Source organism: Rana temporaria, chromosome 12 (genome assembly GCF_905171775.1).
Source record: "Rana temporaria chromosome 12, aRanTem1.1, whole genome shotgun sequence".
In the NCBI taxonomy this organism is placed as follows: Eukaryota; Metazoa; Chordata; class Amphibia; order Anura; family Ranidae; genus Rana; species Rana temporaria.
This window is the reverse complement of record NC_053500.1, coordinates 143,058,555-143,076,777: the sequence shown is the minus strand read 5'-3', so window position 1 is coordinate 143,076,777 and position 18,223 is coordinate 143,058,555. Positions and strand designations below refer to the sequence as shown.

At 48.9% G+C, this 18,223-nt stretch overlaps 1 protein-coding gene across 1 annotated transcript; it reads right to left on the bottom strand.

Annotated features, from left to right (window-relative positions):
- Positions 1-3,720: 3,720 nt before the first annotated feature.
- On the bottom strand, positions 3,721-17,339 carry LOC120919067 (probable low-specificity L-threonine aldolase 2). Its single transcript, XM_040331038.1, has 8 exons — positions 17,231-17,339; positions 14,667-14,889; positions 12,718-12,801; positions 10,388-10,476; positions 7,271-7,456; positions 6,935-7,072; positions 5,780-5,972; positions 3,721-4,438 (listed from the first exon to the last, which is right to left on the bottom strand). The coding sequence occupies exons 1-8, from the start codon at positions 17,273-17,275 to the stop codon at positions 4,146-4,148; spliced, it is 1,251 nt and encodes a 416-aa protein (XP_040186972.1). The 5' UTR covers positions 17,276-17,339; the 3' UTR covers positions 3,721-4,145.
- Positions 17,340-18,223: the final 884 nt, after the last annotated feature.

The window sequence follows — 18,223 nt, the reverse complement described above, 5'->3', positions numbered from 1 at the left end:
TGACCCGGTGATACAAGGCAGGATGGATCCATGCGCCAAATTCTGACCCCACCATCTGAATCTCGCAGCTGAAATCCAGACTCATCAGACCAGGCAACGTTTTTCCAATCCTCTATTGTCCAATGTTGGTGATCCTGTGCCAATTGTAGCCTCAGTTTCCTGTTCTTAGGAGTGGCACCCGGTGTGGTCTTCTGCTGCTGTAGCCCATCTGCTTCAAGGTTGGAAGTGTTGTGCATTCAGAGATGGTATTCTGCATACCTTGGGTGTAACGAGTGCTTATTTGAGTTACTGTTGTCTTTCTATCATCTGGAACCAGTCTGCCCATTCTCCTCTGACACCAACAAGGCATTGTCCTCCACACAACTGCCGCTCACTGGATATTTTCTCCTTTTTCCCAACATTCTCTGTAAACCCCGAGAGATGGCTGTGTGTGGAAATCCCAGAAATACTCAGACCAGCCCGTCCGCCACCAACAGCCATGCCACGTTCAAAGTCACTTCAATTCCCTTTCTTCCCCATGTCTGATGCTCGGTTTGAACTTCAGCAAGTTGTCTTTGCCACGTCTAGATGCCTAAATGCATTGAGTTGCTGCCATGTGATTGGCTGATTAGCAATTTGCGTTACCAAGCAATGAAACAGGTGTACATTGGAACCTTGGATTGCGAGTAATGCGGTTAACGAGCATTTTGCAATACGAGCGCTGTATTTTTAACAATCCTAACTCAGTTAGAGAGTATTGCCTCACAAAATGAGCAGGATTCAGGCCAAAACAGTGTGCAGTACCGCGTTTGGCCTTAGGTTGGGGGCGCCGGAGCCGAACGGCACGGATCCAAGCCGATCGGACGCCGTTCGGAAATGCTCGGAAAGACATGGAAATATTCCATTCCTGAGCCTTTCCGAGGTTTGCTGAGGTCGGCCGAGCTGTCCTCTGGCCTTTCCGGCTGTGTCCGAGGCTCTCCGCCCCCCCCCACCTCTGGCCGCATGCGGTATTGCATGCCATTGAAGTCAATGCGGAACAAATTATTTTCGTTTCCATTGACTTCAATGGGGAAACTTGCTTTGATATGTGAGTACTTTGGATTACGAGCATTCTCCTGGAACAGATTATGCTCGTAATCCGAGGTTCCACTGTACCTAATAACGTGGCCGGTGAGTGTGTTGCAGAAATTCATAAAAAAAGAAAAAGAAAAGATGTCCGTTTTATAGTTTAAGCCCCGAGGTGCTCTTGTGTTAAGGGCGTGAATCCATCACACCTCCCATGGAAGTAGAATGCGTTGCGTATTTCCTCCTCTCAAAAGTTTCTTAACCACTTCCTGCCCGGTCAATAGTCAATTGACGTCCGGGAAGTGGTTGTGAAATCCTGACTGGACATCTATTGACGTCCTGCAGGATTTCGTGGGGGCGCGCGGCGATCGGTGATGCGGGGTGTTAGTCTGACACCCTGCATCTCCGATCTCGGTAAAGAGCCTCCGGCGGAGTCTCTTTACCACTTGATCAGCCGTGTCCAATCACGGCTGATCACGATGTAAACAGGAAGAGCCGTTGACCGGCTCTTCCTCACTCACGTCTGACAGAAGAGATAGAAGAGAGCTGATCGGCGGCTCTCCTGACGGGGGGTTCGCACTGATTGTTTATCAGCGCAGCTCCCCCCCCCCCCTCGGATGCCAACACTGGACCACCAGGGAGTGCCCCCCGGTGCTCAATAGAGCAAAAAATAAATAAAAAATTAACACAATCGATGCCAATCAGTGCCCACAAATGATGTCCATCAGTGCCACTTAGTATCCATCAGTGCCAACCTACATCTATGCCCAGTGCCCACCTATCAGTGCCACCCAAAAGTACCCATCAGTGCCGCCTATGAGTGCCCATCAGTGCCGCCTATGAGTGCCCATCAGTGCAGCATACCAGCGCCGCCCATCAGTGCCGCCTATCGGTGCCCAACAGTGCCCGTAATTGAAGAAGAAAGCTTACTTATTTACAAAAAAACTTTACAGAAAAAAATAAAAACTTTCAAAAATGTCGGTCTTTTTTTAGTTGTTGCGCAAAATATAAAAACCGCAGAGGTGATCAAATACCACCAAAAGAAAGCTCTATTTGTGGGCACAAAATGATAAAAATTTAATTTGGGTACAGTGTAGCACGACCGCGCAATTGTCATTCAAATTGCGACAGCGCTGAAAGTTGGCTTGGGCAGGAAGGTGCGTAAGTGCCCGGTATGGAAGTGGTTAATCGGTTCAATACCAAAGAAAGAGAACGTGTCCAGACTTCCTGCACTCTACCCATATAATAATGCTGCCGATCTTTTGCAATCGTTCTCTCTTGAGGTCCCCATAGAAAAACAAAAAAGTATCTGAGAATTTCTCATCACATTTGTTGGATATCTTCTTCATAAAGCGACACGTGATCACCTTAACATTGTAAGTAAACCCCCTTTTTTTTTTTTTTAGAAGATTCCCACATTTGTTAGATTATAAAATAAGTTACAGTACCTCTTTGTTCCGAGAGATCTGAGTTACGATCGATGGAATCTCCCCTCGAAAATCCAACACAACGGACATCTCTTTCGTAATCGCAATATTCTTGGTTAACTTCCTCACGCGTAATTGTCACATCTCCATTCAACTGGGCAGCCAACGCAAAAGCCGCACTTTACTTTTAGTACGCACTCTTCCATTCCCCCAGGGGGCGCTATTCAAATACCATAAAACCTCGGATTGCGAGTATAATTCCTTCCATTGTAATACAAAGCAGTTGTGCTCATAAGTTTACATACCCCTGGCAGAATTTATGATTTCTTGGCCATTTTTCAGAGAATATGAATGATAACACAAAAACTTTTCTCTCACTCATGGTTAGTGATTGGCTGAAGCCATTTATTATCAATCAACTGCGTTTACTCTTTTTATATCATAATCACAAGAAACTACCCAAATGACCCTGATCAAAAGTTTGCATACCCTGATAACATGCACACAAGTTGACACACAGGGGTTTCAATGGCCATTAACCACTTGCCGATCGGCTCCCGCCGATATACGTCGGCAAAATGGCACGGCTGGGCAGATCAATGTATACATACGTTGCCCTTTAAGACGCGGCATTGTGGGCACGCGAGCTCCGTGAGTGTGACCGCGGGTCCCACGGCAGGGCCGTCATCAGGAATTATGGGGCCCTTACACAGCTTCAGGCATGGGCCCCCTGGAGCAGAGAACCGGGAGGGGGGATGCTGCCACCTCAACTTGAGAAGCGGGGGGGGGGGGGTGCCGCCGCTATATGAGAATATTGAAAAGCGGGGGGGGCCGTGATTGAGAAGCGGGGGGTGCCACGAATTGGGGGGATTGCCCTGGGGACCTCTGGGCCCCTTAACAATTATAAAAAAAAAAAGGGGGGTAGCCATCCGGGCCCCTGGGACCTTTAATAAAAAGAAATAAAAAAAAATATATAACTTTTTTTTTTTTTTAAAAGGGGGGTAGTCCATTCATCACTGTGTTTTCTATGCTTCAGTTTGTGAATGAACGGGAAGCCTTGGAGCGCTTCCCATTCATTCATCTGTGTAGCTGAGGCTACAGAGAAAGGGACTGATAAATCTATGTCCTCAGTCATTTTTTCGACCGCACAGGCTGTATGGGGCCCCCCTTTATTTCTAACAACACCCATGGCGCCCTCCATAGACACAGTGGACAAATGAGCTTAGGCACAGACAGAGACAGGAAATGAGTTACTGGCAGAATGACCAGGTGAAAATAGAACAGAAAATACACAAAATAAAAAAACAAATGCAGCCAGCACATCCAAGAACTGGTGAGCAGCAATTTATATATTTTTTTTTTTAGCTTTGTGGTTGGTGAAGTATTTAAAATTGATTAAAGAAAATGTAAAAAGCTGTGAAATTTCCTGAATTTTCTTTCATTTTCCTAATTTGAAGACCTTTGTGTGATGCACATCACCGGATGATGACCGTGGCTCAGATCCAGCAGGAGTGCGAAGGAATTGGGGACACTTGGGGGGCGTCACACGTCGCTCCTCTTGTCTGGTGCACATCACCGGATAATGACCGCGGCTCAGATCCAGCAGGAGTGTGAAGGGATTGGGGTCACTTGGGGGCGTCACACGTCGCTCCTCTTGTCTGCGTCTGTCCCAACTTACGCAGCTTCATTGCTGTACTTCCCGAGCACGGATTTCAGCTTCTCTAACGCCCGCTGGGTGTCCTGCGCCGAAAGGTCGCGGTGCCACACAAGGCGCACCTGGCGAGGCGAAAGCGATAGAGCCTTCACCACCACCCCCCGTCCATTTTCCTGCTCTTCAGGTGTCACTGCGCCCAGCTGCTCACATAGATCCTCTCCCATCAGTCTGCCAGGGAGCGAGAGCATCACCATATTACTGTCCACGTCGGCCGGGTCCACGAGACAGAGAGGAGAGCCCAGTTCCTGCACCGCTGAAGGGGCAAAAAGAGACACAAAACTGTCACATGCTGGAAAAAGTGAATGGGTGAGGAACAGAAAATATTTTTATACATATGGTGAGAGGGCCGCAGTCTGCGTCTTGGCTGGGGGGGGGGGGGGGGGTTAAATGGCAGTTGGAAGAGCTCTATAGTGCTTAGAAGCTCTATGTGAGCTCCCATCAGCTCCAACCTGGGAATGTTGAATCCAGACTTTAATGCCGGCTATGCTTGAGGAAGCCAGGGCTGCCATAATGGGGGACAGGTATTACACTTGTAAGGGGCCCAATGGTCCCCAGGGGCCTGGCTGACCCCCTCCTTTTTTTGCATTACACCTGTAAGGGGCCCAATGGTCCCCAGGGCCCCTTACAGGCTGTCCAGCCCCCCTCCCTTTTTTTTGTTTGCATTACACTTGTAAGGGGACCGATGGTCCCCAGGGCCCCTTACAGGCCCGGCCGGCCCCCCTCCCATAATTTTTATTTTAATTCTTCTTTTTTTGCATTACACCTATAAGGGGCCCAATGGTCCCCGGGAACCCACCACTTATTACACTGTTAGTTATTTTTTCTGTTAGCACCCCCCCCCCACCGGTTCTCTGCTCCAGGTGGACCCCTGCCTAAAGCTGTGCAAAATTTGTGATGGCTGCCCTGTGCGAAGCTAAGGACCCAGCAGGGAAGCAGGGAGTCGGGGGTGACTCTTTAGGGAGATGCCACCACAAAGCTTTGTGGAGCTCAAGGGATTCAGAATCAGTGAATCGGAGGGTCCAGTGAGAGATCGGGAACTCAATGGGCGGAAGAACTACAAGTAGAAGTCGTAGTGAAGCAAAGAGGACTGTAATGATTTGTGTTAGGAATTGGTAAAGACTGTTGCCATAGGAGACGGCAATCCTGCATGTCCAGTGGGGGCGCCTTGCTGGGGGGGGGGGGGGGCCTTTTCCTGTACAGCTCTCCTCCTATTGAAGTCTCGGAGTCTGCCAATTGAAATTGCAACTGCTCACGGGTGTCCTGGTCCCAACCCTCTTTCCCCTCAAAATCTAAAAAGAAATGTTAAAGAGAAATAAAATCTCTTTTTACATCCAAGAAGTGTCTGGCGCCCAATAACTTTATCCACCCTTTGCACCCACAACCCACCACATACAGAATGATGTCAGCCACCTTTGGCCCTAAAGGTGGAGGCCGGAGACTTTGCTACATCTGCATTATATCACATTATTGTTGGGTGTGGATTCAAATCTAAACCTCCAGCCAAGCCAATGGGATTGCTGACTGGCCTGGAAGTAGAAACAACACATCCGATTCCTACCGATATATACAGGTCACTCAACATCTGCAATCTTACCGGCGGCAAAGGCTTTGGCATTTTGGTGATCTAATGTCAGGTTTTCCCGCGAATGTTTCAACGCCACCAACCCGGGAGCTGCAATGACACCGGCCTGGCGCAACGCTCCCCCAAGCAGCTTCCTGATTCGCCGCGCGTCTGCTACAAATTCTGCCGTCCCGCCGAGCAATGAGCCCGTTGGAGCCCCAAGTCCCTTAAAACATTGACAAAAAATAATAATAATGTTAAGTGTTTATTCCACATTGTATAAGAAAAACATATTAAAGTGTACACACCTGACCCCCACACTCTGTACATTACACACCTGACCCCCACACTCTGTACATTACACACCTGACCCCCACACTCTGTACATTACACACCTGACCCCCACACTCTGTACATTACACACCTGACCCCCACACTCTGTACATTACACACCCGACCCCCACACTCTGTACATTACACACCCGACCCCCACACTCTGTACATTACACACCCGACCCCCACACTCTGTACATTACACACCCGACCCCCGCACTCTGTACATTACACACCCGACCCCCGCACTCTGTACATTACACACCCGACCCCCGCACTCTGTACATTACACACCCGACCCCTGCACTCTGTACATTACACACCCGACCCCCGCACTCTGTACATTACACACCCGACCCCTGCACTCTGTACATTACACACCCGACCCCTGCACTCTGTACATTACACACCCGACCCCTGCACTCTGTATATTACACACCCGACCCCTGCACTCTGTACATTACACACCTGACCCCCACACTATCTACATTACATAATTCCGACCCCTATACTATGTACATTACATACTTCTGACTCCTGCTCTATGTACATTACTCACTCCAGACCCCTTAAACTATGTATCTTCTGAAGTTTTAAGCCCCTCCCACTGTTAGCGCCATTCACTCAGCTATTGGCTCCACCCCCATTCTCAGAATTTCTGATTTTCAAAGGTTCCCAGGTATGCCAATAACCTGTGAAGGGGCGGGGCAGTTCATTGCCTTCAGCTGAATGTATTGTACTGTGTTCTGGTATAGTATAGCGCTACACACAACTCTACATCAATGTATCAGAATTATATACAGCTTGCCGAACGGTTGGATTACTTCCCTTAGCGTCGCTCTGTGGACACCGTACCTTGGATAGACAGAGGGACACGGAGTCGCAGTATTTCACAATCTCTGCAGTTTCCACCCCCAGCGACACGGCGGCATTTATCAGCCGCGCCCCGTCCAGATGGACCTTCAGCCCGTAGCGATCGGCGATGTCCCGAACCTGCAGGACAATATTATGAGCGACACGGTATACTCAAATGTTTAATAATCTTCCTATTTCTATAATGGAATGATTTCTGTCTGACATCCCATTGGTGGGAGAAATCTCCCCAATGGAACACAGAAGTTGTGTACTTTATTAAAAAAAAAATTATAAAAAGTTTTGGCATTATATAACGGGATTGAAGAACGGACACACCTCTTTCATGTAGGAGAGCGGAAGGACACGCCCTCCCATGCGGTTGTGGGTGTTTTCCAGGCAGATTAGTTGCGTCTGAGCGAAATGGATATCCGGGTACCCATGCTGGATTTTACTTTCCAGGTCTTCCAGGTCCAGACGGCCGTCTTTTAGTGTCCTCACCGTGCGAGGAAACACTCCTGCCACCTGCGGAAACAGGGAGAGAATACAGCGAATAGATCAGATCCATTCATTAACTGCCACCTGCGGAAACAGGGAGAGAATACAGCGAATAGATCAGATCCATTCATTAACTGACACTTGCAAAAACAGGGAGAGAATACAGCGAATAGATCAGATCCATTCATTAACTGCCACCTGCGGAAACAGGGAGAGAATACAGCGAACAGATCAGATCCATTCATGAACTGCCACTTGCAAAAACAGGGAGTGAATACAGCGAATAGATCAGATTCATTTATTAACTGCCACCTGCGGAAACAGAGGAACATTGTGAGGTCTTAAAGCTGAACGCTGGCCACAAAAACTCAATATACAGTACTGTGCAAAAAAGTTTTAAGCCCCTTTCACACGGGCATAACGTTCAGGTAGCTGCTACTACTTCTGGTGAGACCACCACCATTACACTTCTACTACTTCTGGTGAGATCGCAACCATTACACTTCTACTACTTCTGGTGAGATCGCCACCATTACACTTCTACTACTTCTGGTGAGACCGCCACCATTACACTTCTACTACTTCTGGTGAGATCGCAACCATTACACTTCTACTACTTCTGGTGAGACCACCACCATTACACTTCTACTACTTCTGGTGAGATCACCACCATTACACTTCTACTACTTCTGGTGAGATCGCCACCATTACACTTCTACTACTTCTGGTGAGACCACCACCATTACACTTCTACTACTTCTGGTGAGACCACCACCATTACACTTCTACTACTTCTGGTAAGACCACCACCATTACACTTCTACTACTTCTGGTGAGATCGCCACCATTACACTTCTGGTGAGATCGCCACCATTACACTTCTACTACTTCTGGTAAGACCACCACCATTACACTTCTACTACTTCTGGTAAGACCACCACCATTACACTTCTACTACTTCTGGTGAGATCGCCACCATTACACTTCTACTACTTCTGGTGAGATCGCCACCATTACACTTCTACTACTTCTGGTGAGACCACCACCATTACACTTCTGGTGATATCGCCACCATTACACTTCTACTACTTCTGGTAAGACCACCACCATTACACTTCTACTACTTCTGGTAAGACCATTACACTTCTACTACTTATGGTGAGATCGCCACCATTACACTTCTACTACTCCTGGAGAGACCTCCACCAATGACTATCTACCACGCCTCTACTTCTTCTGGCGAGACCTCCACCATTGACTATCCACACTCCTACTACTCCTGTAGAGACCTCCACCATTGACTATCCATACTTGTACTGCTCCTGGAGAGCCCTCCACCATTGACTATTCACGCTTCTACTACTTCTGGCGAGACCTCCACCATGACTATCCACACTCCTACTACTCCTGGAGAGACCTCCACCATGGACTTTCCACATTTATAATACTTCTGGAGAAACCTCCACTATGGACTTTCCACACTTCTTCTACTCCTTCTTGGAGAGGCCTCCACCAATGACTATCCACGCTTCTGCTACTTCTGGTGAGACCTCCACCATGGACTTTCCACATTCCTACTACTCCTGTAGAGACCTCCACCATTGACTATCCATACTTGTACTACTCCTGGAAAGGCCTCCACCAATGATGATCTACTACGCTTCTACTGCTTCTGGAGAGACCTCCAACATTGACTATAGATCAGATCCATTCATTAACTGCCACTTGCGGAAACAGGGAGTGAATACAGCGAATAGATCAGATCCATTAAATGGAAAAATCCCTCAATGTTTTTTTTTTAGCAGCAAAATATATTTGAAAAAAGTAACAATCAATTTTATACAAGTTTATATTTATTTATAACATTGTATCAAAAAGTATTGAATAAATACACAAGAGTTGTAAAAAGCAGTTCCGGCTTTGACATAAAAAGAATGACCCATCAACAGTAGAAAAAATATCCAGCTCATGTTATATAAACCCATAATAATAATTATATAGAGTTTAACATGATATCCCTACGCGTTTCGACCTTTTAATTATTGGTCTTTAAGGGAGTTTTTTCTATGCAAGAAAGAAAAAATATTTGTGAATTATATTTGAAATAATAGATCAGATCCATTCATTAACTACCAGTTCCAGAAACAGGGAGTGAATACAGAAAATAGGTCAGATCCATTAACTGCCACCTGCCATCTCAACTGCCACTTGTGATACAGCCTCACCCTGTACAATACATTTCAAGGTATATCTGAAATCAGAAAATCCCCCCCCTTCCCCCCATTGGATGGAGTAGGGAAGGGTTAGAACCCCCTCAGATTTTTATGTTGCCCTCTGCATCCTATTAGAGGAGATTTTCCTTTCACTTCCTGTCCAATGGACACCACAGCAGGAAGTGGGAGAAAATCACTCCAAAGAAAGGGAAATCCTCCCATAGATAGGTGTCCCCATTAGAAGATTTTCTGTTCTGGTGTCACCTCTGAATTTTGACTTTCCCTATTGGTCACCAGGACAGGTGTCTGCAATCGAATGGGATCCCAATCATGTGACAGCCAATCACAGAAACCACATGTTCAGGGAGCCACCTCCCCCTCCTAGCATTAAAACGCCCACTTAAAGGGGCACCAAGAGGCAGAATAAAAAAAAAAAAAAAGGTTAATCAACCCACTGCCGCCATTTTTAACAGGATTTCAGCACGGCGGAGGGAGTGCAGCCTCTCATTACATGATTCTGTCACAACAAACTCCTGATGATGATGGCCAAACCAGGGAATAAAGCGTGATTGGATGATGGAATGTACATTTTTACGATTCGCCATCGCGTTCACTTTATAAAAAAAAAAGCGGGAGTTCTGCTTTAATAAATTGTAGAAAAATATTGTTGAAAGCGGGATTTGTAATGTGACCCCGCAGCTCATGTCATCACACAAACCACCACATGGTGGCAGCACACACTCACCTGCGCAATGCTCCCCTGTTCATAGATGTTCATGTGAGATTCGTCCCCAAGCAGGACCTCGGCCCCTCTCCTCCGACAATGACTCATCACTGAAAACAAGACACAAGTCAGACCGGGCAGAAAATTTCCGCCTCTCCTGACAGTTTTTTTGGTGTTTTTTTTAACAAGCTGGATGTTTGGATTGTTTTATTGGGATCCTGTTCATGCTTGTGCGGTTGAATGTTACGCCCGGCTCCATGGAAACAGGAAAAAAAAAGTAATTCCTTCACGTCAGAGCTCTGGGGCTTTAAGACCGCAAAATGTTCCTCTAGGGGGCCTGTTTTTTTTTTTATCATTGGCCCTAGAAAATCACCCTGATGGTGGCATCCCGCCCATCCTGTCACCATTCCGCCACTATCCTGCCACCAACCCGTCACCATCCAGCCACCAAACCGTCACCATCCCGCCACCAACCCACCACCATCCCGCCACCAAACCACCACCAAGTCACCATCTAGCCACCATCCCACCCATCCAGCCACCATCCCGTCACCATTCCGCCACCATCCCGTCACCATCCTGCCACCATCCCGTCACCATTCCGCCACCAACCTGCCACCATCCCGCCACCAAACCACCACCAACCCGTCACCAAAATCCTGCCACCATCCAGCCACCAACCCGCCACCAGCCCACCACCAACCCGCCACCATCAGTTCGATATTCTAGGTCCAATAATAAAATAAAACAGGCCCCCTAGAGGAACATTGTGAGGTCTTAAAGCTGAACGCTGGTCACAAAAACTCAATATACAGTACTGTGCAAAAAAGTTTTAAGCCCCTTTCACACGGGCATAACATTCAGGTAGCTGCTACTACTTTTGGTGAGACCACCACCATTACACTTCTACTACTTCTGGTGAGATCGCCACCATTACACTTCTACTTCTGGTGAGACCACCACCATTACACTTCTACTACTTCTGGTGAGATCGCCTCCATTACACTTCTACTACTTCTGGTGAGATCGCCTCCATTACACTTCTACTACTTCTGTAGAGACCTCCACCAATGACTATCTACCACGCCTCTACTACTTCTGGCGAGCCCTCCACCATTGACTATCCACATAGTGGAGGTTACTGGAGAAACCTCCACTATGGACTTTCCACACTTCTACTACTCCTTCCTGGAGAGGCCTCCAACAATGACTATCTACGCTTCTGCTACTTCTGGTGAGACATCCACCATGGACTTTCCACACTCCTGGAGAGACCTCCACCATTGACTATGCACACTTCTACTACTCCTGGAAAGGCCTCCACCAATGACTATTCACGCTTCTACTACTTCTAAAGAGACCTCCTTTCGCCTTTGAGTATCCATGCTTCTAATACTTCTGGTGAGACCACCACTATTGACTATCCACACTCCTACTACTCCTGGAGAGACCTCCACCATTGACTATCCACACTTGTACTGCTCCCGGAGAGACCTTCACCATTGACTATCCACACTTCTACTACTCCTGGAGAGGCCTCCACCAATGACTATCCACTCTTCTGCTACTTCTGGTGAGACCTCCACCATTGACTTTCCACAACACTACTACTCCTGGAGAGACCTCCACCATTGACTTTCCACAACGCTACTACTTCTCGTGAGACTACTACCATCAACTATCCATACTGCTACTACTTCTCGTGTGACTACCACCATCAACTATCCATACTGCTACTACTTCTTATGAGACTACCACCATCAACTATCCACACTTCTACTACTTCTGAAGAGACCTCCACCATGGTTACGAACTCTGGGGATCGGGAGGGTGCTGGCAAGAGACCTTCTCTGCTCTATTCCAAAAGGTTGCAGAGACTGGTGCACCATGAAGTTACTACTAATGCTGCGTACACACGATCGGATTTTCCGTTGGGAAAAACCTTGGATGGTTTTTCTGACGGAATTCCGCTCAAGCTTGTCTTGCATACACACAGTCACACAAAAGTTCTCTGAACTTTCGACCGTCAAGAATGCGGTGATGTACAACGCTACGACGAGCCGAGAACATGAAGTTCAATGCTTCCGAGCATGCGTCGAAATTGCTACAGACGATCGGAATTTCCGACAGTGTGTAAAGGGCATCACCTGATAACCTGGTATTTTTTGTTACTTTGTTGCTCTGTGTTTTTATCCTTTGGGCCCTCCATGTGAGGATTGATGGACTTTTACATTTTACTTAAAAAAAAAAAAATAATCGAATAAATAGATTATTTAAATTCATATTCAACACTCACAGACTGGTGCTGAAGTTTCAATCTGTACAAGATGCCCGATGACAGGGACACTTACCTGCAATCAGATTCCCCATTGTGCCGGAACAGGCTAAGAGAGCGTTTTGTGTTCCGAAGAGTTGGGCGGCGCGGCGCTGAATCTCTGAAAGACAATTCATATTATTTATAAAACAGACCTGGATGTCCTCTATGGGGTGTCCCGCCTTTCATACCAGATAGCAGGGGGTCTCCAAAACTATGGCCTGTGGGCCAAATCTGGCCCTCAGCAACTGTCCGTAAAAAATACCTCAGCTGGCTGGCAGTGGTCTGTGTATTGTAAAATGAGGACTGGCAGCCAGCTATGACCTTCCCTCAGCTCCCCCTAATGGGCCATTCTGGATCTATGGGGGAACTCTGGTGGGCCCCCCTGCATCTAAAAGGTAACTCTGGTGGGCCCCCCTGCATCTAAAAGGGAACTCTGGTAAACCCTCCTACATCTTAAAGAGAACTCTGGTGGGCTCCTCTGTGTCTAAAAGGGAACTCTGGTGGGCCACCCTGCATCTAAAAGGGAACTCTGATGGACCCTTCTGGATCTAAAAGGGAACTCTGGTAAACCGTCCTACATCTAAAAGGGAACTCTGGTAGGCCTTCCTGGATCTAAAAGGGAACTCTGGTGGGCCTTCCTGGATCTAAAAGTAAACTCTGGTGGGCCCCCTTGCATCTAAAAGGGAACTCTGGTGGGCCCTCCTGCATCTAAAAGGGAACTCTGGTGGGCCCCCCTGCATCTAAAAGGGAACTCTGGTGGGCCCCCCTGCATCTAAAAAGCAACTCTGGTGGGCCCTCCTGCATCTAAAAGGGAACTCTGGTGGGCCCTCCTGCATCTAAAAGGGAACTCTGGTGGGCCCTTCTGCATCTAAAAGGGAACTCTGGTGGGCCCTCCTGCATCTAAAAGGGAACTCTGGTGGGCCCTCCTGCATCTAAAAGGGAACTCTGGTGGGCCCTCCTGCATCTAAAAGGTAACTCTGATGGGCCCCCCTGCATCTAAAAGAGAACCCTGATGGGCCCTCTTGGATTTAAGAGGGTACTCTGATGGGCTCCCATGGATCTGATGGGCTTTCTGGAATCTAAGAAGGGATTCTTTTATAACTAAGAGGGACTCTGATTCTCTGATCATCCTGGATTTAAGGTGGGATTCTGGTGGGCCCTCCTGGATCTAAAGGGAGACCCTGATGGACCCTCCTGGATCTAAAGGGGTACTCTGATGGGCTCCCCTGGATCTAAGGGGGGGAACTCTACTGGGCCGGGTCCAACTGAATCTAAAAAGGGGAACTCTGGTGAGCCCTCCTTGATCCAAAGGGGGCTTCTGATGGGCCCTCTTGGATCTAAGAAGGGATTCTTTTAGAACTAGGGGGGACTCTGATTCTCCTGGATTTAAGGTGGGATTCTGAATGGCCCTCCTGAATCTAAAGGGGTAACTCTGATGGCCCGTCCTGGATCTAAGGGGTTACCCTGATGGGCCCTCCTGGATCTAAGAGGAGACTCTAATAGACCTTTCTGCATGCAAAGGGAGACTTGCATAATACACCAGATTTTTTTTTCCACCTGCAAATATTTCTAAAAGGCACAATGTGGCCCTTATGCTGAAAAGTTTGTAGACCCCTGGGCCCCGCCATATGGGAACGCATCAGCAGGAGAGCGCTGAACATCGGTGAACAATCAGCTAGATTGGTTTTTGGATTGTGCACATGCGCACTCACACATGTGGACACACCATCCAATCATACGCTTTGCTCTCTCCCCGCTCTTATGAATTGCCCGCCATGCTGCTCTTATGAAATACAGTAAAACCTCGGATTGTGAACATAACTAGTTCCGGAAACGTGCTTGTAATCCAAAGCACTTGTCTATCAAAGCAAATTTCCCCATGAGAAATAATGGAAACTATAAAGTTCTGTAAATCTGAATTGATGACATTTTAAAATAGTGACTCCTCGGGGGCGGGGCGGTAATTAATATTTATTTGCTCACCGTTCACAGTGGGATCTTCTCCGTAGACATCGTCCCCGACTTCCGCCTCGGCCATCGCTCTTCTCATCTCGGCGCACGGCTTGGTCAGGGTGTCACTGCGGAGGTCCACCACTGCGGCCTCGCCGCCTCCCTGCCCCGTTCTGGTGGTGTACATGGTGCGGAGGGGTGTGGCTGGCACTGGGTGGGGCAAAGCGGTGGAAGAGTTTGCCGCTAATCTTCTCCACTGCGGAAGAAGTAGGAACCCCAAGATCCGGTCAGGACAGGAGAAGAAAAATCATCTAAGTTTTTACACTCCTGCAATCACTCATAGGATGTGAGCAACATACCATGCACTGATATAATACACTGATATAATACACTGATATAATACAACCCAACGCACTGATATAATACACTGATACAATACACTGATACAATACACTGATATAATACACTGATATAATACACTGATATAATACACTGATACAACCCAACATACCATGCACTGATATATTTGCACTAATATGATGCACTGATACCATGCAATAACACAACGCACTGATACAAGGCACTGACATGATGCACTGATACCACGCACTGGTACAGCGCACTGATACCATACAATGCACTGACATAACACACTGATACCATGCATTGGTACAACTCACTAATACAACACACCGATAACCACGCACTGATACAATGCACTGGTACAGCGCACTGATACCATACACTGGTACAACACACTGATACCATGCACTGATACCATACAACTCACTGATACAACACACTGATACCATGCACTGATACAACACACTTATACAATGCACTGATACCATGCACTGATACAATGCCCTGACATAACACACTGAAAAAATGCAGACACAACGCACTGATACCATGCACTGATACCACGCACTGACACAATGCACTGGTACAGCGCACTGATACCATACAACGCACTGATATAATGCACTGATACAACACACTGATACCATACAACACACTGATACCATGCACTGATACAACACACTGATACAACACACCGATACCATGCACTGATACAACACACTGATACCATACAACACACTGATACCATGCACTGATACAACACACTTATACAATGCACTGATACCATGCACTGATACAATGCCCTGACATAACACACTGAAAAAATGCAGACACAACGCACTGATACCATGCACTGATACCACGCACTGACACAATGCACTGGTACAGCGCACTGATATCATACAACGCACTGATATAATGCACTGATACAACACACTGATACCATACAACACACCGATACCTCGCACTGATACAACACACTGATGCCATACAACACTGATACAACGCGTTGCTTTTTTCTTTAAACTTTAATGCTCATCTAACTCTAATCACAACGATGAGATGCGACACACAGTCGGGTGTCATTAAATATAAGTGCGGCGTGCCCACCTCTCCCATCAGCGCACATCGATGATTGTTTTCTGTGTCTGCATTGCGCTGGCATTGAACTGATCACAGCTCCATGCCCCCCCCCCCCTCTGGTGTGAATGCGCCCCTCTCCCCCCGGTGTTTAATGTGCCCCCTCCAGTGTGAATGCACCCCCCCCCTCCGGTGTGAATACGCCCCTCCCTCCCCGGTGTGAATGTGCCCCCTCAGGTGTGAATGCACCCCCCCTCCGGTGTGAATACGCCCCTCCCCCCCCCGTGTGAATGTGCCCCCTCAGGTGTGAACACACCCCCCCTCCGGTGTGAATACGCCCCTCCCCCCCCCCCCCGTGTGAATGCACCCCCCCTCCGGTGTGAATACGCCCCTCCCCCCCCGTGTGAATGTGCCCCCTCAGGTGTGAATGCACCCCCCCCCCTCCGGTGTGAATGCACCCCTCTCCCCCCGGTGTTTAATGTGCCCCCTCTGGTGTGAATGCACCCCCCCTCTGGTGTGAATGCGCCCCTCTCCCCCCGGTGTTTAATGTGCCCCCTCTGGTGTGAATGCACCCCCCCCTCCGGTGTAAATACGCCCCTCCCCCCCCGGTGTGAATGTGCCCCCTCAGGTGTGAATGCACCCCCCCCTCCTGTGTGAATACGCCCCCCCCCCCCCCCGGTGTGAATGTGCCCCCTCAGGTGTGAATGCACCCCCCCTCCGGTGTGAATACGCCCCTCCCCCCCCCCGGTGTGAATGTGCCCCCTCAGGTGTGAATGCACCCCCCCCTCCGGTGTGAATGCACCCCCCCCTCCGGTGTGAATGCACCCCTCCCCGGTGTGAATTGGCCCCCCCCCCGGTGTGAATGCGCCCCCCTCCAGAGAGAGCGCCTTCAAAAGTTAAATTGTAACTATTGAGAAGACAAAGGACAGAAAAAAAGACGCCGCGGGGCGATCGGACAAAACCTCAAAAAGAGCGAAATTTCCCGGAGAAAAGCTGAAAGGTAGAGAAATAATAATAATAGAGAAAGCCGGCAATCAAATATCTCACAGAAAGGCGCACACATCGCTAGAATAGAATGAAAATGATGAAAAGTAATAGAACAGAATATAAAATAATAGAATAAAATCTCCTCTACAATTCCCGGCGTCACCTACACAATGTCTCCCCTCTGATGCGACTCTCCGCAGTCCGCCTGACATTTACAGAAAAACAGGAAAAACTGGAATTTGAACGCTCTGAGCCGCAGTGCATTGTGGGCCGCAGAGAACTTTTAACCATTTCCCAGCATGCAAAGGGGTGACCTGAACTGCCTGGTGTTGGAGAAGGGGGGGAGGGTGATCCAGGGCTGGAGGAGAGGAAGGGGGAAAAGCAGGGGGGGGGGGGGAAGCAGGGCTGGAGGAGAGGAAGGGGGGTAAAGCAGGGCTGGAGGAGGGGAAGGGGGCTGAAGCAGGGATGGGGGAGGGGAAGGGGGTGAACCAGGGTTGGGGGAGGGGAAAGGGGGTGAACCAGGGATGGGGGAGCGGAAAGGGGGGGTGAACCAGGGCTGGAGGAGAGGAAGGGGGGTAGAGCAGGGAATGGGGGTGAACCAGGGCTGGAGGAGAGGAAGGGGGTAGAGCAGGGAAGGGGGGTGAACCAGGGCTGGAGGAGGGGGAGGGGAAGGGGGGTGAAGTAGGGCTGGAGGAGAGGAAGGGGGGTAGAGCAGGGAATGGGGGTGAACCAGGGCTGGGGGAGAGGAAGGGGAACGAGGGCTGGAGGAGAGGGAGGGGGTAGAGCAGTAATGGGGGAGGGGAAGGGGGGTGAACCAGGGCTGGAGGAGAGGAAGGGGGGTAGAGCAGGGATGGGGGGTGAACCAGGGCTGGAGGAGAGGAAGGGGGGTGAACCAGGGCTGGAGGAGAGGAAGGGGGGGTAGAGCAGGGATGGGGGGTGAACCAGGGCTAGAGGAGAGGAAGGGGGGTAGAGCAGGGAAGGGGGGTGAAGTAGGGCTGGAGGAGAGGAAGGGGGGTGAACCAGGGCTGGAGGAGAGGAAGGGGGGTAGAGCAGGGATGGGGGAAGGGGGGTGAAGTAGGGCTGGAGGAGAGGAAAAGGGGTAGAGCAGGGAAGGGGGGTGAACCAGGGCTGGAGGAGAGGAAGGGGGGTAGAGCAGGGAA

Bases quoted from the DNA above. Each gene is read 5' to 3' on its own strand.
- LOC120919067 (XM_040331038.1), bottom strand. From the start codon at position 17,275: ATGTCAGGCGGACTGCGGAGAGTCGCATCAGAGGGGAGACATTGT. The intron at 14,890-17,230 runs GTAGGTGACGCC...CTTCTTCCGCAG, and splicing joins CATCAGAGGGGAGACATTGT to TGGAGAAGATTAGCGGCAAA. The intron at 10,477-12,717 runs GTAAGTGTCCCT...TCTTGTTTTCAG, and splicing joins AATGGGGAATCTGATTGCAG to TGATGAGTCATTGTCGGAGG.